Source organism: Lutra lutra, chromosome 2, assembly GCF_902655055.1.
Source record: "Lutra lutra chromosome 2, mLutLut1.2, whole genome shotgun sequence".
NCBI lineage: Eukaryota > Metazoa > Chordata > Mammalia > Carnivora > Mustelidae > Lutra > Lutra lutra.
In genome coordinates, this window is record NC_062279.1 from 66,569,807 (window position 1) to 66,591,050 (window position 21,244).

A 21,244-nucleotide genomic window follows, 5' to 3' on the forward strand; every position below is an offset into this window, starting at 1 on the left:
AATTATTAAAAAAATATTAAAAAAAGAAAAAAGTAAAACAGGAGATTCTAAAATCAAATCTATACTGTGATTTCAGTCATACAGCAGCTATGCAGGCATATGAATAATTACTATAAGGGAACATGAAAAAACAAAAATTGGTGGTGTATTTGTTGAAGAATTATGGACATCTATAAAACAAAGTAACACTGCTCAAATGTTTTTAGAACAAAAAAGGAAGCTGGTCTATGCCATTCTATTCTAACAATGAAATTATATACTGTTTTGTAACAACATTTGTATGTTTGCTCTAACCTCAGTTTCATATATGGAAATATGTATATTCTGTATCATGCAATCCGTTGTTGCTCTAATAAAATAAAATGGCCCTGCAAAGAACATTTTCAAAGAACTGAAAAATTGGAAAAGTCTTCATGAGTTCCTTTGATTCCAGCTCTAAATTAAGCTGAAAAATAACAATTCAAAACCTGTGCAATTTAAGACAAATATACATATAATACATGATGCTTCTGTTTGTGTACTGTTTGTTATCTGGGACATAAAGCAGACAACAATATATACTAGCAAATATATTTAAATATGTATATTGTCAATATTACCGGGTCATAAGTAGAATTAAAAAGGAATGCATCACGTGTTGGTGAAAAATAGCAAGCCTTACTCATCACAAATAATGTTCCCTTTACAGTGATATAAAACATTCCCTATGAATCACTCTTGGTTTCTTAAATACACTTGTTCTAAAATTGTATAGATACTTAAGATGGTCTAATTCTATAATCTTTGTACATGCTGTATGTTAGCATTAGGAGAATGCATAATTAGATTAAAAATAAAATTATCAAGGCTATATGCAGACTTTTTGGTTTATGTCATATTTATTAAAACTGTATGTTGAGTGTTCTACCTAAGAAAATAAATGACAAAGATAAAACAAGGTTTAGACTTCCTTCCAACTCTTAACTTCTATATGGTTACACATAGACTTATGTACTATATATATATGTATATATGAGTTTTATATATATATATATATGTTTTATCACATTTTAAAAGATTTATGCTTATAATATTTTAATAATTACTATTTTCCTAACACTTTTGTGAGAGTAGCCTTCAAAGTTATAAAAATTATAAATATGATCAATGATCCCTGAATGGGTTCAAACTGAAGAAGCACTCATTTTTTTTTTTTAAAGATATTGTTTATTTATTTGACAGAGATCACAAGTAGGAAGAGAGGCAGGCAGAGAGAGAGGAGGAAGCAGGCTTCCCGCTGAGCAGAGAGCCCGATGCGGGGCTCGATGCGGGGCTCGATCCCAGGACCCTGGGATCATGACCTGAGCCGAAGGCAGAGGCTTAACCCACTGAGCCACCCAGGCGCCCCAAGAAGCACTCATTTTATATCGACTCAAATGTTTTGCTGGAGGCCAGTCTTGGATTCAAGTTCCAGCTTAGGTCACTACCTGAGAGGTCATTCTGCTAAACTCACTTCACTCATCCGGTTTTTAGTTTCATCATAAGCAAAATGAAAGCAGGGGGAAGAGGATATCCAGTACCTTCTAGTCTAAAGATACCTGAGAGATCCAGTCAGAAATTTACCTCTCTCAATACAGGATCAGCTATTGAATTCAGATTGACAGCTCCTTCATAGGTCAGGTAATAGAACACATTGAGGGATCGAACAGCCTCTGGTCCTAGCTGTTTATAGCCAAAAATGAGATCAATCCATTGGTGAAGCTGGCAGGAAACAAATTCACTCTCCAGGGCCTGAAAAAGAGGGCACAGATCATATTGTTACACTGAATTCAGCTTTTTAAAAAATAGAGAAATTTAGAACAAGCAGTAAAGTTTTACACTAAATTTACTGTGAATAGACTTATTCTGATATCTTATTTTCCAACAGAGACAGTTCTCCTTTGTTTATAATTAGAAAATTTCTGGCACTTGTCACACTGAATTGTATTACTTTGCTTACATGTCAGTATGATTCTACTATACTGTAAGCACTGCAAGGGCCAGGACTGGGTCTATTTTGGTCATATTTGTAACTCAGGACCTCACAGGCGCCCAATTTATGCTTCAAAGAATGGAGGTGATGCAATGTAAAGGCTACTTTGGAGCAACCACCTGAAATGCTTACGATTTTTCTAGATATAAACATTTTGTTGTCTACTGCAATAACTATAACCAAATTATTTAGCTATTTCAACTGAGTTTCTATGCCAGCAAATTTTATCTTTGGAGGGATACTCTAATTATTATGTTACTTATGTGTCCAATAAGCAATGAATGAACATAATCAAGTATTCAGTGGAAATGCTGTATCCACTTCAATTCTTCATTACCTTCCCAGTTACTAGCACTGCACCTAAAACACAGTAAGTACTAATAAATGTTTGCTGGATTTAATAAAGTTATAAATATAAAAGAATTTTAAAAACTGGAGACATTTTTAATAGATGTATTCAAATTTGTATTATTTAAAATTCTTCAAAATTATTTCACCATAAAGCTTTAGCATTATGGACTATTTTATCTATCAGTAATGCTATTCAAATCACAGAGCTCTAAAACTGAAATAGGGAAGCCCAATTTGAAATATATCAAATTGTACAGATGATGTAGCTCATTGAAATGCTTACTTTATGCGTAGTGAGTATACAGCTGTGATGTGTTTTTGGTGTGGCTTACTACCTTATCAATATTATAAAAAGAAATCTGTTGGTTTTAAAACAAAATTGAATGACCTTTACAGCAAGCAACCAGTAAGATATAAACCACCTCATGACAAAAGACATTTCTATTAGCTCACAGGTGTACACTTGTATAAGTCTATGCTTTATTAAAATAAGTGCCTATAGGGTACCTGCCTGGCTGTCAGTGGAGCATGTGGCCCTTAATCTTGGGATTGTGAGCCCGAGCCCCTCTTGGGTGTAAATTATTCAAAAAATAAAATCTTTAAAAAAATCCTTATCTAAAATAAGTGCCTAAGAATAAAAAACATTTACAACTGAATTCAAATAATATATTTCCTTTAATATTTAAGAGGATGTCACAATATACCACATACTATATATAATGAAAAAATTATTCTGTAAATAAAACTCTTGCAATTCTCATATTCCAAAGTATACCCGAAATGAAATAAAAATATTTAGCTAGTTTCAACAGTGAAAGTTGTTTTAGACATCTCTTATAAAACTCATGATATTTATAAATTTAGTAAATAGCTAAAAGAACTGCTGAATATTATTGGAAATAGAAAGAGAAGGGCTTGTAATAACTAAGTAAATTCCTATTTTAAGTACATGGATTTAAAATTAATCTGAAAATTCAGGAATTATTAATGGAAGTTGCACACAAAAATGATACGTTTGTTTCATTAACTCGGGCCTTGGGTAGGGATGGGGCAATGGGGGCCATGTTTAAAGTGACACATAAAAACAGCAATTGTCTTAATTTGTGTGCAGTGCACTCCACACAAAAGCCCTAAATATGTTCAAATTAGAGCAAGCTGCTTGATTGTCACTGCAGTCTCATGTCACATTAATGCATGACAAACATTAAACCATACACTTAAATGGCAATTTATATCATTTAAATGTTTACTGCCAGACTAGCTCATCACTCATTTAAATGTGACTTTCTGACAGCTAATTTCAGTTAATTTTCTCCAATTCACTTAATTAGAACTTTCAATCAGGAAGGACCTACACATATCTTTAGCTTATATTCTTTTTAGTTGTTCAAAATCTGAGTTAATAAACTGCTGAAAAGCCCTACTATAATAGATTAGCATGTAATATCTCTGAGTCTACAAAAAAAGTGTGACTGTATGAAGAAAACTCACAGTATGTACTCTTAGAAGGAACCTACACTTATTTATGTAAATAATACTCTCGCCAGTAGTTTAAATAAAAAACGTTTATTTCATATACACACACTATTGAAACAATAAAAAAAACCCTGCATCCAAGCTAATTAAAAATTAATGATTTCAAAATTGTTTAATAAGATAAAACAGTCAGGAGTCTCCTGAGTGTCCGTGGTGTTGCGATTTGAGACTATAAAATTCCAGTAAGCTCAGCACATGATAAAGTATGAGGGAATTTTCTCAATATTAAAGCTTTAAAAAGCAGGGCAATTTTATTTTATGTGTCATCAAAGAATTGTGAGTTTTCTTAATGTCAATTACTTCTTTATGCACATTCAAAATGGTGAACTTGGTAATATTTAGATGCTTAAACCTTTATATGTTGATACTATGTCAGAACGTTAAAACAAAAATGTTGAAATGAAAGACACTGTGTGCCCCCATTACACCTCAAACACACATGCAGAGGATGACCACAGTTTCATGGTTCACCCCTCCCTTTACACTGTCATATTGGTCAAGCCTTAAGGGGTTGCCTAGTAATTCATGGATTATTGGCAAAATCTTTTCCAGAAGTTCACGGATAGACTTCAAAACATTTTTAAAAACTGAACTAAAAATCTCATTAGTGGTCTTCAAGCATTTCTTACAATTTACCAAAGTTTTAAAAGGGTATCCAAAAGAACAACTGCTATGGGTATAAGAGTTCCAAAGAGGTTTAAAATCATCTCAGTACAACGTCAGTTCAGGATTTTAACATCCCTTTGGCAGCAGTGAATAATAACTGCCTAGCCAAAAGTATGTAATAATAAACAAATGTACTTAATAAAGACTTGAGGTAAAGACAAGCAGGAGGAAATTATTGAGAGAAAGATTACAAATAATTCAAAATGCAATACCCTGAGATTACATCTTATAACTTGTGTTTTTGAAATTCAAAAACATAAATCATAAAACATTAAAAATTATTTAAATCTCTTTTTATATGTTGATATAAAATACTTATATCCACATTTTTAGTCACAAAAAAATAAAAACATGACAGGGGAATGCTAAGCATTTGTGATTTTTCAAAGCCTTTAGGTCAGACAGTCCTCATTAAGACTGGAGTTAAATACGGTTTGCAGCTCGGGGATAGTAACATTCTTCCCATGCTGCTCTCAAACCTAACCAATCAATTGTTAGTACTCCCCTAGCAGGCTGGATACATCATTTACATCCAATGTGTGCTCTGAGTAAAATTTGTAAAAAGAAAATCCACTAAAATGTCCAACACAATACAGTAATATTCAACTCATCTGAGTTATTATAAAATAAATCAGTGACTAATGTCCAATTGTTAAGGATCAAATAAGACTATGAAAAGACTATCATACGAAGCCTCACAAAAACTGTCAATCCAATCCAGGGGGACTCATATTAGTCTTGACAAACTGTCTTGGGGCTGATATCTGTTTTTTTAATGAGATCTATTAAACAGAGACTAACACACTTGAGATATGCTAAAAAGTATAGTATACAGATGTCAAATACAAACACTTATTAGTAACTTTCATTTGTTTGGTTCAATGCACAACATCAACAAATTCAAGCTTTAATATTATAAAGATAATAGTAAATTATTCATAAACAACTCATTTGTGTAATTTTGTGTCAGAATTAATTACAACATATATGAATATGTCCCACAATAAATCTCATTGAAAGAATATAATCTATGTGTTACTGAAACTAACCCATTAAGGAAATGAATTATTTATTGATTAAAAAATATTATTTAAAATTATTCTAGTTTCCTCTAATACAATCAAATAATATGATAATTTATGTAGAAATGGCTTGCTTTTTCCAAAACATTCTAAGCTATCTTGGAATAAAAATTCTAAAATAAAAGGCATTAATCATGTGTTTGTTAATCTATGTATGCTTTAGAGATACTCTAGCAATTTCCTTTTATTTTCAAATTTTCTCTAATGTAACAATTATGTAAAATCAAGAAAACCAATTTTAATTAACAAAAGAAAGATAATTGTTCATCTCAAGATCTGAAAAACTTATTTGTGTGTTATTCCCAAATTAATGCTAATATTTATTTATGCTTTTGTTAAATGTTCTCATACAAAACCATTTTCAAAAAGCCATCAAATAAAAGCTACTGATATCTATAGGACAAATGATTTTTATGGAAAAAAAATCAAATAGTATTTACAAATCTTTACGCATAGAAATATAATGGTGTAACCAGAAGGAAGCAGGTCTGTGTAACCCAGATACACATTTCTGCACACCTATACCACCACTTCCCTTCTCAGACTTCCAGAAGACCTGATTTAGTCCTGAGATTCAAAATGCATTAGCTGTAAGTATCAAAGAAGAAAATAAAAATCAATGACTAACCCTCTTGACCTGGTAGGCATTTAAGTATAAGATGTATTTAATCATATTTTATTTTATTTATTCATTTATTTTATTCTTAAATCATATTATAAAGAGCTTTAAAAAAATTTTATGTAATGTACACTCAATGTAGTGCTCAAACTCACAACCTTGAGATCAAGAGTTGCATGCTTTTCTGACTGAGCCAGTCATGTCCTCAATTATGTTTTATTTATCTATTTATTTTTAAAAGATTTTATTTATTTGACAGAGAGACAGAGGGCAGAAGTAGGCAGAGCAGCAGGCAGAGGGAGGGGAAGAAGCAGGCTCTTCGCTGAGCAGGGAACCCAATGCAGGGCTCGATCCCAGGACCCTGGGATCATGATCTGAGCCAAAGGCAGACGCTTAACCAACTGAGCCACCCAGGCATCCCCCCAATTATGTTTTAAATGGAAGAATAAAAATGAGTTTCATACATTTTTAATTGTACTTTTATAAATTAAGAGTATGAATTCATTTGAGTATAGATTGCATGTTTCAAATGAGCTAATGTTGGGATTGGCCAGAATGTAATATACAACATTATGAACTTGGAATTTTAAGTATTTTTCACTTCAAATACATTTAATACAGCCTTCTTCCTAGACACACACACACACACACACACACACACACACACAGATTTAAAATGAACTGGTCTGTTATGTTTGCATGTGCTGGATTTCAAACACTAGTGGTAATGTTTCCTTAACATTGATATATGACCTTTGTAATTTACATTGAAGAAAGCTGTTTTTTTCAGCCTAATTAGAACTGTTTCAAATTTTCCTGCTAAATATATGATATAAAGTCCTTTCAACTTTTTTATTCTAGAGTTTCTTTCCATGTCAACTTTGTTCCAATCAAAATATGCTTTGAATTAAATGATTTTGATTGAATATGTGGATCATATTTCACTTCTAAGATTTAAAGTCCAAAAAGGAAAAGTTTAGCCTGTTCAAACAAAGCAAGAGCAGCCACTTTGCGGAAAGCTATTCACGTTTAAGAAGACTGACAAATTGTTTGTGTGCACCATTAGGTCTAGTTTCTGCAATAGTTGCCAGATTTCCTGTCCCCCTAATAAGATACATTAACTCCTTAAATGCTGGTTCCGAATTTGTGATGAATTCAAGTAAGATTAGAAAATATTTTATTTATCTATAAGTTCCTTCTTCTAAATAAATGTAAAGAATAGTAAAGAAATTTATTATATCAAAATTTCCAAGAAACAAAAGATTTTGTTTTTCAAAACAAAATCATTTTTTCATAATTGAACAGATGCAAATTCAGAATATAAATATACTTTCCAAATGGTGTTTTCGACAAATCCACATTAATCCTCATTTTAAAAAAAAAATGCATTAAACTAGTTAGTAATTACTTGTTCGGATGAAACACAACAGTGAAAATATTGGAATATGAAATTAACTATAATCTAAAATGAGCTTAACATTCTCTTATGTTGATTATAAATATATCACAATGCTTCGGAATTCAGACATTCCCCTTCATATAGAACCAAAAACATGAAACAAATTATATGCTATTTAAAAGAAAAGTTTAACTTTGAGGGCTTAACATTATGTGTGAAGCTGTGACATTAAGAACAATAAGTAATGAATGTCAGAGAAAAAAAGAAGGATCAAGGATTTAGAGAAAGAAATTATGGATGCTAAGAATAGAAATTATATCTGACAGTTGAAAAAAATGAAATTTAGTCAACAACACACAGAAGTTCATGCTGAAAAGCAGATAGAGAAATCACTAAAAGGAATTCTGTACTTCTAAACTGCCCTTGAACTGCTGAGCAGAAGAAAGATTTTGAAGCCAGCAGCATACTGTTCATTTCTACATTTATATCATTACTAAAGAAAAGTGTGAGTTAGTATCATATCTTGATATAACCATCAAGCACTCGTGCATCTTTTGGCAGGAGAATCATTCTGTCTACGATTGTTATTGTGTAGTTTTAAATGGACTAGTCAACCAGCTGTTATATATTTTACACACTGAAGGCCATGTTTCCTTTGAAATTCATAGTTTTAATCTCAACTGAAGTCTGTATTGCTGTGTGCCAAGATCAAAAGGATTAGGCAAACTTGTACAATTACCCTCCTTTTCAGAGAGATGATTTTTTTCTAATGTTTAAAATATTCCTATATGCTGACATTTTATCCAACTATTTTCTTTAGAGCTACAGAACATTAAAACATTTAATTAACATTTCAACCTTAGGTCACTCTTAATCTAAAACCTAGGAATTCATAATATACAGATATTTTAAACTAGTTACAGTATAACACACATAGGGAGATGGGGCTTTTAAAAACATTCTATTTAGTAAGAACGAATGGGGAACAACTATAATTAAATGATAGATATGCCCATCTATTTTATTATGTGTTTGAATTTTGCATGACTTCATGAAGAAAACAGTTCACGGAGCTTAAAGCAATGCATATGCATCAAGAAAAATTTAATGTAAGAGAAGGTAATGCAAAAATTAGAAGTATATAAAAATCATGCCATGAAATTCGATAGACTTAGAGGTGCACCATGTATTTGTTCCTAAGCTTTCTAGCAGGCAACATAAAGAAAGAAACACGAACACTTACAAGAGTCAAAAATGACCATAATGTAAAAACAAACCAGATGGCCTAGAAAAACACATTATTTCTATTCCTGAGATAAGAAATTCCTCCCTTGGCAATATGATGGAATCCAGGTATGTGACTCTCAGAGGGACTGACTTAATCCTGGGATAGATTTAAAGTATAGACAAATGGAGAGACTACATACTCTTCAGGCAATCCTGCATAAACATTATTTCTCTTAGGTAAGGCTTTGAATGGTAAATTCTAGATTACACTCCATGACAAGTACCTGGAATGCAGCCATTTTATTTTGTCAGTTAAATGTAGAGCCACATGCTTCACCAGCAGCTAAATGAGTCACAGGACTAATAGTATCTCAAAAATGTGAAGGAGAAAGACACAAATAAGCCTCTATAGAAGGCAGGTCCATCTTCACCTGAAAGGGGTAGTAGCCTATGCTATGCTAAGACAGGTCCAAGGTTCTCCTCAGAAATTCTGGGTTAACTTTCCCACATAGATAAACAGGAAACAAAAGCCTCCAATGCTAACCATGATGCCCCAATACTACAGATGTTAAAATGTCTAAAAGTGGTATAGTAAATGCTCAACCCTTTAAAAAAAATTAGGAAAGTATCCTTAGGAAATTAATTTTGAGTACTGTAAATCGTTGTTATATTAAGGTAAACTAGTTAAAAAATACACACTTAAGTAATGAAAGTATTAATCTAAAATTCTCAATTATTGGGGCGCCTGGGTGGCTCAGTGGGTTAAGCCGCTGCCTTCGGCTCAGGTCATGATCCCAGGTCCTGGGTTCGAGCCCCGCATCGGGCTTTCTGCTCAGCAGGGAGCCTGCTTCCTCCTCTCTCTCTGCCTGCCTCTCTGCTTACTTGTGATTTCTCTCTGTCAAATAAATAAATAAAATCTTAAAAAAATAAAATAAAATAAAATTCTCAATTATCTATCTATGTATAGAAAAAAGAACAGATTTCCTCTTTAGCAACCACTGAAAAGTATTAATTTGGAGGGTGACCTTCTGGAGTTTTTATTTTGCAGTCAGTTACACAGGGAAGGAAAACAAAACTAAAACAAAACAAAACAAAACAACAAAAATTAATCCCTTCCCATTTGCTTATCCTCATAGATCTGATAAATACTAGCAATCTCTTGCCTTTGAAGATGGCCAGACCAGAATCCCTACTTATTGCCAGATGTAGTTTAATCCCACAGGGACTCCAGACAAAAACAAGGAGCTGTCTTCATGGCACCAATGATTCCCTGGACTGAATGCCATAAACTTACATTGGCAAATCAAAATCCTTGGCAAGATAGAACATTTATTATATCACCACTTCCAAGACTATCCAATAAAGAAAAGTGAATTAAAGAATATGATGCAAAGTTGAATATTTTTTTAAAGCATTGATAAGTTCAGCCAGAGAATTACATCTGCAATCACTTTGTGTATGCTACTGTATACACAAACGTCATTTAGGAATAAAAGTCTTTTTTTTCCTTCAGCAATCTTTACACCCAATGTGGGGCTTAAAATCACAACCCCGAGATCAAGAGCTGCATGCTCTACTGAGGGAGCCAGTCAGGCGCCCAAAAGTCTTTTTTCATTCTACAACTTTTAACACCAGCAGTTCTGTCATCTGCTCAATCAACAAACATTTATTGAGCACTTACTATAGGTTCTGTTCTATGCCAGATTCTGGGGATAATGAGATGAGATGTCCCTTTGGAGGAGGGGTACGGAGCAAAAGGTCATCTCTAAGATGACTACAACAGTCTATGTGAGAACTAGTGAGAGCCTCAAGAAAGTAGCAGTGGGAGTGAAGAAAAAGGGACAGATTTCAGAAAGATTTAAGTTATTACTTATATCAACTGATGACCACTGTAAAAAAGTGAAGGAAAGAGAGTTAGGATGATACCCAGGTTTCAACTTTGGACCTTAATAGTACTGGAGAAGGAACAGTTTATATGGTAAAAGATTAACTCAGTTTTGAATTTAGTATTTATAATTTAGACTTTTTAAAATAGATCTGAAGTTAACCCTAAGCTTTTTTTAATCGAAGCCTGGTAATTGTAACAGAAATATATATACTACTTAAATATTAAAATATGTTCAGGTACAATACTGGGATGCCCAAGCCAAAAAAACTGGGGGTAATAAAAGGATTGTCAAGACATTACACTCGTGCTGTCCAAATGAAAATATAATGCAGGCCACATGTATAACTTAAAATTTCTAGAAGCCACATTTTTTTAAAAAGGTGAAAATAATTTTAGGATAGTATATTTAATCAAGAATATTTAAAAATCATTTAAAAATATAATAATATAAAACTAATTTTGTATCAGATCTTATAAATTTGGTATGAATTTTATACTTACAACATACAGCAAATCTCAGTGTAGACTAGCCATATTTCAAGTGGTCAGTAGACGCAAATGTACTTGTGTCTGTACACATCTGTCACCATACAACACTATTACAATACTATTGATGATATTCCCTGTACTTTCATCCCTGTTGCATTTAGATTTTTATGGCATTTTAGGGACGCCTGGGTGGCTCAGTTGGTTAGATTTTTATGGCATTTTGATGTAAAACAGAATGCAGGGATTAACAATATTTAACTTTTTTAAAAATACAGATTCTCCTACTGAAAATAAAGGTAAGCCTTAGAAAGCACACACACTTGCAGACTACCAAGTGGCCTTTAAATACAGTTTTAAAGAAGTCATTAAAATTCCTAGTGCTAAAATGGCACTTCCCAGTGAAGAATGGCTAAATCTTAGGACATGAGAGCAGAAATATAACATTTTCAAGTGTGAAGACATAATGTTCTGCAATGTATAGTCCTTAGCCATTTACAAATCTCTGAAGAACTGTGGCAGCATTCAAAAGATGGCAATATGCCTACCCTCTCTTCCAATAAAGGTGAGGGCCTAATTCTAGCAACTATGATGCCACCTACAAACTCCATCCTTAAAAGTCCTTTGTTAGAATTCTTACATATTGGGGTGTCTTGGTGGCACACTCAGTTAAGTGTCTGGCACTTGATTTTGGCAGGGGTCATGATCTTGGGGTCCTGGGATTGAGCCCTGAGTCAAGCTCTGTGCTCAATGTGGAATCCACTTGAGAGCCTCCCTCTCTCTCTCCTTCTGCTCCCCCCACCCAGCTCATGCGCACACATGTGTGCTCTCTAAAATAAATAAAATCCTAAAAAAACTTTCTTACATATTGTCCGCTCAGCTCACTGTGCCAGCTATATACTTTAAGAACCACCATATAGCCATAGACTACAATTTAGGCCAGAGAGCACAACATTGGCTGAAAGTCAGTTATACAAAATCTGTAGGCAATATGGATATATTCATAACATAAAAAGCACCTATTAGTAGCAGATAGAATTAGCTTCTGTTTGCCCACTCCTAGAAATTCCTTAACATGTATAATAATAGTATATGATTCTCTAAATCACAATTAATTGCAGGTCTGATTATTTCTGAATTATCAATGAAATAATATTTAGCTAATAGGGTCAGTCTTGTTTAATTACTTTTATGCAGACATGAATAAACAGGCAATATAAGATCAATAATCTAAACTTCTTGAAATATTTAATTTCTTATTTATGCTTCCTTGCCTCCCTTTCACTTCTTAACTAATCTTTTATCTTTCTATTATAGATACAGCACAAAAAATGACTTCGCTAAGATTATCATGTCCAATTGTCTGAATCCAATGGATGCTTATCCCCCTTCACCTCTGTGGTGATTGTGGTGTTTATGCTCCTAACTCTCTCTTCTCTAAGCTTCTTTGATACCCTCCCGTCCAGACTCTCTTTCTCATTTGATTCTCCTCATTTTTTTTTTTTTTAAGTAAACTCTATGCTCAATACAGGGGTTGAACTCATAACCCCAAGATTAAGAGTCACATGCCCTCCTGACTGAGTCAGCCAGGCAACCCTCTTCACTTGTTAATGTAGGGCCTTTTTTATCTAATTTCTCAGTCAGTGGTAGTTCTCCTCATGATTAGTCACAGGCCCCTGTTCCTGATGTAACTCAGGTTAGTTGAGCTAGACTTCAACCACCACAACCAACAATTATCACCATTTCCAGAGTTTCAAGTCCAAAATGTCAACTGCTCATCAAACTACTTATTTTGATATGCTTCTGGTAATTCAAACCTACATCAAGAAAAGAATAATATTTCCTCTTAAACTTGCTTTCTTGCTTACTTTTTTGGTTATGTAGTCCTTCACCCAGCCAATTTAGAAATGTGGCAGTCACCTTGACTTCTCCTTTCTCCTTTTCCTCTAAAACCTTACCTAATCAGATAGTAAACCTCCAAAGTATCTTTCAAATTCATTCTTTCTTTCCCTTGCACTATGGCTATTTTTGTTTCTCTGTTTCATTATTTCTAAGTTTAATTATTCTAAGACTATCCAAACTGTTTTATCTCTAAAATTTCCCTCCTTTAATTCCTTCTCCATATGAATTGCTATTTAAAATTTGGCTAAGTCACAATTCTCCCTAAAACTTTTTGGTGGTTCTCCTTTCCCTGAAGCAGTGATCTCCAGCTTTAACATACACTGAAATCACCTGGAGAACCTGTTAAAACAGATTGCTGGGCTCCCCCCTACCAAAGTTTCTGTTTCTATAGATCTGGACCTAAGCCCAAGATTTGCCTTTCTAACAAGTTCCCAAGTAATACTGATGCTTCTGGTCTGGCAACCATCTTTTGGGGCCCATTACCCCAAACAAAATAGTTCATACTACTTACAAACCATTAAAGATTAGTCACATAATCTGCCTCCAGTTTCATCTTTCCATAGGTATTGCTTACAGTTCTCTTAACACACATACTGCACTCGACCTTCTGAAAGAAGTCCAGCATGTATACTAGACTAGAACTTTGTTCACACTACTTCTTATTTCTGCAATGCCCTATCCATCACCTTGCTCCCTCCTTGACAAACTCCTACTAATGCTTAAAGACTAAGATCAAAAGTAGTATCCTACAGTTCAGGCTTCCCTGTCCTTTTCAGCAAGTAAAATAAGGTATTTCCTCATCCTCAAAGTAAAACAAAACAAAACAAAAAAAGTATGGTGACAGATATTAACTAGATTTGAGATCATTTTACAATATATATAAATACTGAATTGTTATGTTGTACACCTGAAACTAATATGTCAATTATATTTCAGTAAATAAATATTGCTTAGAAATCACATATGCACACACAAATAAATAAAATGTTAAATGTTTTAATGACAGCCTGTGTTTCTCCTTCATGGTACATAACAGAAGTATTACATTATTTGTTAAATTACATTATACATGATCACGTTATATGTTTATTTCAGTTTCTTATTTATTGTCCATGTCCCTTGCTAAACAATAAGTTCCCAAAGGGCAAGTACTATGCTGTCTTTCTCACTATTCTTAAAGACTAATAAGTAGCAGGAACTTACAAAATATTTGTTGAATGAAAAACCAAATACATCACTTAATCTATTTCTCTAATTAGTTACTGTCATGTCTGTTTGATCTTCATAACGACAGCCCCAAAAGGGCAGGTGTCATATTCTTCCAATTTTGTGATCACAGACCTAATTACCCAGTAGGCCCCTAATAAATGTCTGTTGAATGAATGAATGGCATTTAAGAAATTCTTGTGATTTTGCACAATTCAGTGTCTATGCTATGGGACTATGATCTTCAAGCATTGTATGAGGAGCATGAAATTGACCACAGAAACTTTATCCAGTTGATACAGTGCTAATTTGGCAGAATTTTAGAAAATGTGAAGAATTTCTGTGATTACTAGCCATTGCAAATGAAATGTCTACAGTTTGTTAACCATACAATCAAATTTGGGGTAGGATGATTACATGGAAGGAAGAAAAAGTGAACTGGATATTACAATATCGTCTTTCAAGGTTTTATTTTCCCTTAAACAATGTCAGGGAGACGGACGCAAACAATGTCAATCATAAACTTGACAAAGATTCTAGAAGACGATACATTATACAGGGAAAATGCATCTGAAGGTCAACATGGAAGAAATTCATTGACCAACTAAACAACAACATAATAACAATAATAGCAATACTGAACATTTATTGAGTGTTTATGATGGAGCTAATTATACGCTAAATGTTTTACATGGATTATTTTATTTAATTTTCACAATATTCCTATGACATAAGCACTATGTTTTAAAAACCAGGTTTTAACAAATGAAGCTACAATGCTAAGTAAATTGCCTAATGTCACACAGCGAGTAAATGTCAGAGTTGCAACCTGAACCCAGATCTGACTCCTAAAGCCATGTTATTAACCACTACAAATCCTCTCGAAAAACTGTGAAACAGAATAGTATATGCCAAAGCTACAGTATAAAATTCAAAAATATGAAACCCTCTCATACTAAGAATTAATGTCAATGAGTTTCACATATATCATAGATTAATATCATTATTAAGTATTGCTGAGTATATACCAAATCTGAAAGGCCATATAGACCTGGAGGATTTACTTACAGGTTCTTTTGTCCTTCCAACTGTTTTTCACTTTTACACATATGCCTTTTTAAAACTAAAACTTTTACTTTGTATTACAGTTTATTTTTCTGTGTTCCTCACTAAAATGTGAGTTCCTGGAAGGCAGAGGTAATATCTGCATCCTTAGAACTTAGCACCTAGTACACATTCAATAAATTTTTATAGAGCTGAATATGAAATTTATATTCTAGTCTTCTTTTTCATTACTTTAACTGTATATTCATGAGGAGATTTTAAAAATCAAATTAGAAAAAAAAATCAGCCTTTAGAGCAAGATAGAGAATATGAACCTGTTAATTGCTAAATCCAAAGACTCTTAAGCAAGCTATTAAACTATTTTGGGATAAGAATAATCAGTAAGAGCTCATTCTAATTTCTGAACATCCATGGATATTAGCAACTTAAAAAAAATGACTTCATGTATTTTAATGTGTATCATATTTTGTTTTGACACATGAACTATTTGATTTCTTCAAATCAAACTACCATGTAAAAAGAACCAAGAAAATTTTTCTCATTTCTTATTTAAATAAACATTTTCACTTAAATACCAAACTCAATATAGGTTTTTGTTGATTTTGGAAAATGTTTTAAATACTTTCATGTAACAATACTGTCTCAAACTTTCTACTCAAGATACTGATGCCATGTTTTTCTCTTATTTTTTAATCTCTTTTGTTTTTAAAAAAGTATGGCACAAACATTATCTGCATTTATGATGTTAGTATCTCTTAAATGTGCTGGATGGCAAATACTTTTAAATTAAAATACTATAATAATAAACAACGTCAAACAAATAAATCTGTTCTGAGATTTTTAAAAAGCTTTCCAGATAACTCCTATGATAAGCCCGTAAGACACACTAGAGTATTGTAAAATCAGAGTTGGAATCATGACCTTTATTAGGTTAGGAGAATTGAATCAAGGACATAGATGTATTCATTCTGAGAGGCCACCATTTTCCTCCTTTGTTTTTCAAAAATATAACTCTCCTTTGTAGAATGTCTATCTTTTCACTTCAATTCAATTTAATGGATGCAGTTACAGGCCAGAATCTAACAACTATATTATTATTAGTATATGCACTTAAATTTTTCTTAAATACATGGGTGAAAAGATAAACAGCAAAGCAAGAGTTAATTGAAACATTCCTCTTTAGAGCAACTGCCTTGAGGAGTGGGGGCTGGTGGATGGTGGGAGGGGGAGCAAGGCAGAGAGATGCTGAGTTAATCAGGGAGCAAATCCAAAGCCAGGCATGGATAGGCCTCACTAATGAGCCTCAAGTACCCTGCAGTGGTTTTCAAACTTAACTGGCTTCAAACGATGCCACCCCATGACAGAATGCAGCTAGCCATAAGAGGAGGGTGATTAGAATAAATGACTGGAGTAATTAACTCTGATGTGAAACCACCTGATTGGAAAAGAGAAGCCAAGAGCTATTTAGCTGATGGTCCTCCAGTAGAAAAAGGAAGCTTTCCCTTTCTCTTGTGTGGGTGTTCAGTTAGAACTCAACTCTTTCAAGTAGGTATTTGGTAGCACTAATGAAAAGCAGCTTTCATTCAAGGGCCTCTCAAGGGCCTTCCCATTCATTTTGAAAGGGGAAGAAAATAAAAGCTTCAAAGTAGAACTAATTTACTTTACTCCCCTACCTCTTAGTGAATTTTGCATTAGTGAAGTCTGCAGTAGTATTTATGCTACCAATCGGCCTCCAAATAATGTCATTAAATACCCCAAATTTTTATTTATGAAATAACCAGATAAAGACAAAACTTATACATTTTCCATTCTTTAAAAATATTCTAAAACATCCACGCACATGTTAAATATATGTAATTTTAATTTATCAATTACACTTTAAAAAGCTTTAAAATGTTTACATAGAAAATTGTTGAACTTCTAAATTGTTGATCAGTGTCAATACTTCCTTTATAAGTGCCATGAGGATTATTCTTCCTATGGCAAGAGACTCTTGTGTAAGGGAGAAGAGTATAAATTATGAACAGAGTACATGTGTTTTTGAAGAGGAAAAAAAAAAAGAATAGCATTAAGTCAAGGAAAGAGAGTACATAATTTTGCAAAAAACAGCTTTCTTACAGGGCAAATTGAGCCAAAGAATCCACCACCCTTTTTGGTCTGCTTTATTTTACAAAGAGAGGAATTATAAAGACTGGGGGCATTACTACCTGCTGTTTTACAAGTCATCATCAATTCATTGGGCCAATGTTGTTCTGTACCTGCTGAGTTAATGTTCCTCGACACACCCCCTCCCCTAAAACAGGTTCACAAGCTGTCCAGTACCAACTATGGTGTAGTAGCGCCGGTAACTTAGTGAATGTTTATGCCTAAACTTGGATTTATTTGACAGCTTTACACCTTTGGGCATGATATAATTAAATGTTTTGACAGCTAAACAGAAACTGTATAAATTTAAAAGCTATTAGGAGCTCAGCATCTAGAATCAAAATGAAGTAATTTGCTTATACCCTGAACCACTTTTAGCAATGCATTCCAATAAAAGGCACAAAGAGAGGAGTAAATGTCTAGCCAAATGTTTCAGCTAATTCTTTCACATTTCTTCTATGAAAAAATATTCCCTTTATAAATATTGATAATGACTTTAATATCAACAAAGGGAACATAAGCAGATTTAAGATTATCAATAGAACCCTTAAACTCTATCTTTCACTATTTTCTGTAATTTTAGAAACTATACTATTAAAAAGACAGACTAAGAAATAGCGTGTGTGTGCATATATATATACATATAATTTTTTAAAGATTTTTTTTTAAAGTAATCTCTATACCCAAGGGGGCTTGAACTTACAACCCTGAAATCCACTGACTGAGCCAGCCAGACATCCCAGTATATATTTTTAAAGGCCACCACTATATGCTATTTGAAAGGATTTAAAGCAATACAAAGAAAATGAGTGGTTCTGCAAACTCAGCCACTAATGACTCTGGAGTTCATTTTCACTCTCCAAGTTGCTAGGTCCCAGATTTTCATAGTATTCTGTGTGCTGCTTGGTTCTCTAAAATGTCAATTCTCACTTCTTGTGGAAGGGAGAAATCATAATACTCCTAACTCACTGCTTACCTTCAGAAAAACTCACTGTTCATTATCTAAGCTGCAGAAAATGTTCCCATCAGCAGTACTACTCAAATACACAGATGAAAAAGCTCAAATACTTCTCTAAAAATGAAAAAAAAAAAAACCTGTAAAGCAAAGTTGTTCATTAAACTATCATTTTAAAAATGAAAGCTGATTTATATCTAGTATATTGCATCATGTTATCATTCTGGAAAGCACCTACAGAGAACTGGCTTACAGTGTAACAAAAAAGCTCATGTAAACAATATGTAAGTCAGACCATTACTGAAGCATTTGGACTTTATCAAATATATAAAAAAATTTAAAATCTACTTTGCATTATGTAATGACCTGAGGAGATGCTGTACCCACACTAAAGGTAACAATGATAAGATGTTTATTTAAAAAAAAAATCAATGAAATGTTTAGAAATCAGTTCACTTCTCATGTGGTGTTTATATTTCACTTTATCATCCTTCTTGTAAAGACAGTTCTAAAGGAAGAAACTACTATGAACCAAATCCTGTTTAACTTACATATGCTGATGTCAAGTAATTTTAAAAAATATTTTCTAAAAAGAGCTTCTTATGTACACATCTAAAAACATTACTGCATTATCTAATTGTTCTCTTCCTCTCATTCATGTTTACAGAATAGATGTCTTTCTGTGTACCATATTTGGATCTACTGGAACATAGCCTGAAACTGGATTAAACTTTTTCCAAGTTTAAAATATCTGATAGTGCCAATTCTGAGAATAAGGGATTGAGGACTCAGAAGCTGAGAGTTCCAATCTGGCTACTTTTTCTTTTTAATCAATGAACCTTAAGTCCCATCATTTAAACTCTAGCTATAAGTTTCAATATTCCTAGCAGATGGGCAGTTATTTAAAGCTTAGTAAATTTAGACCCAAAGCAGAGTATTACTTGGTATAAATAAGAAACTGAACCTATTAAAATACTATATATTAAGAATGCCCTTTTAAAGAATATTATTTCAGTGTCTTTTTAATTACTTCATTGTTTCTCTTCTCCAAGGGTAACATATATTAAAAAATATTATCAGATATAATTGATGAAGATGTAAATGTCTATGAGAACCTCTGATTAGAATGACAAGACCAGCAGCACTGATCTAATTTAGCTAAAAAGCACAGAAACTAGAATTTAACCCATGTTATCTTTTTATAGGTAAAAGAACTATGTCGAAATATTTAAAAACTGCTGTGGCAGCTCTAGAGATACAATGAACACACATAAAATAGTTGAGATCCACTGAACACACACATAAAATATAATAATTTCACCGAGTAAGGTTCCATTGATGATAAGATGAACCTTTATTTTATATATTGCTAAGATATAAAGAGGGCTGCAAAATAATTATAACAAAGTGCTTTTTCATGCAGAATTTTAATTTTATACTGACTGAAACAGTTGTCAGACTTTTAAGGCAGATTTTGTTATGTATTGTATATATACTAAAAATGTATAAATGATGGGGCGTCTGGGTGGCTCAGTGGGTTAAGCCTCTGCCTTAGGCTCAGGTCATGATCTCAGGGTCCTGGGATCGAGCCCTGCATTGGGCTCTCTACTCAGCCGGGAGCCTGCTTCCCCCCGGCCCTCTCTGCCTGCCTCTCTGCCTACTTGTGATCTCTGTCTGTCAAATAAATAAATAAAATCTTTTTAAAAAATGTATAAATGAAATAAATTGGTTATTCATAAAAAGTTTCAGGTCCAATTCTTCTGAATTACTTCCTGAATTGAAGATGCTGAATTCTGTATTTTTCCATACAACAGTGCCACAGTGGGCATTAGTGAGGCATCTTTCTTTTAAAAATAGATTTTGTTTGTTTGTTTGGGAGGGGAGAGGAGCAGAGGGAAAGGGATAAGCAGACTCTGCACTGAACCAAACTTGGAGCTTGAACCTGGACCCTGAGATCATTATATAAATTGAAATCAAGAGTCAGACACTTTAACAACTGAGCCACCCAGGTGCCCCAGTGAGGCAGCATTTTTAAAAAAGAATTCTCCACAGGACGTCTCGATGGCTCAGATGGTTAAGCCTCTGCCTTTGGCTCAGGTCATGACCCTAGCGTCCTGGGATGGCGTCCCATATCGGACTCCCTGCTTTGCAGAGAGCCTGCTTCTCCCTCTCCCTCTATCTGCTGCTCCCCCTGCTTGTACTTTCTTTCTCTCTGTCAGATAAATAAATAATATCTTTAAAAAAAATTAAAAATTCCAAATCAAAAGAAGATAAATTTTAAAAAGTTGTTTAAAAAAAAATAAAAGAATTCTCCACTATTAGCTCTGGAATTTTCTTCCAAACCCAACATCTACACATTTCTACAAATTTGATGCTGACATTTTCTTGACATCTCCCTCGCTCTTTTTTTCAGAAGTGTCATTTAGTGCATTCTTCTGTAAGGGCCTATTCAGCCAGAGCAGCCCCACCCCCGTTGAACTGCCATTTTGCTGTAAAGCTTAAATTGACCTTGCCCCCCACCCAGGGGAACTTATTTAAAAGCAAGTCCGGGAAACCAGTCCCAGGTAACAAAGTCCAAGTACAAGAGTGGGTCAGGCCAGGTGGAGGTATTCAATCAGTGGGTGCACATATTGTCTCCTAGCTACCAAGGAGTATGGGCCCCCACCCTTTGGGAGCCTTTTGGCGCCAATCCTAACCAAGGTGTGA

General features: G+C 33.6%; 1 protein-coding gene across 5 annotated transcripts in view; it reads right to left on the reverse strand.

Moving 5' to 3' along the window:
• The window catches only part of LRBA (LPS responsive beige-like anchor protein), a 755,230-nt gene that overhangs the window by 78,717 nt on the left and 655,269 nt on the right, over window positions 1-21,244 (reverse strand). For all 5 annotated transcript variants that reach the window (XM_047717621.1, XM_047717620.1, XM_047717619.1 and 2 more), the window contains exon 48: window positions 1,603-1,770. In XM_047717621.1, coding sequence (XP_047573577.1) covers window positions 1,603-1,770 — 168 coding nt within the window. The remainder of the gene's footprint in view (window positions 1-1,602; window positions 1,771-21,244) is intronic.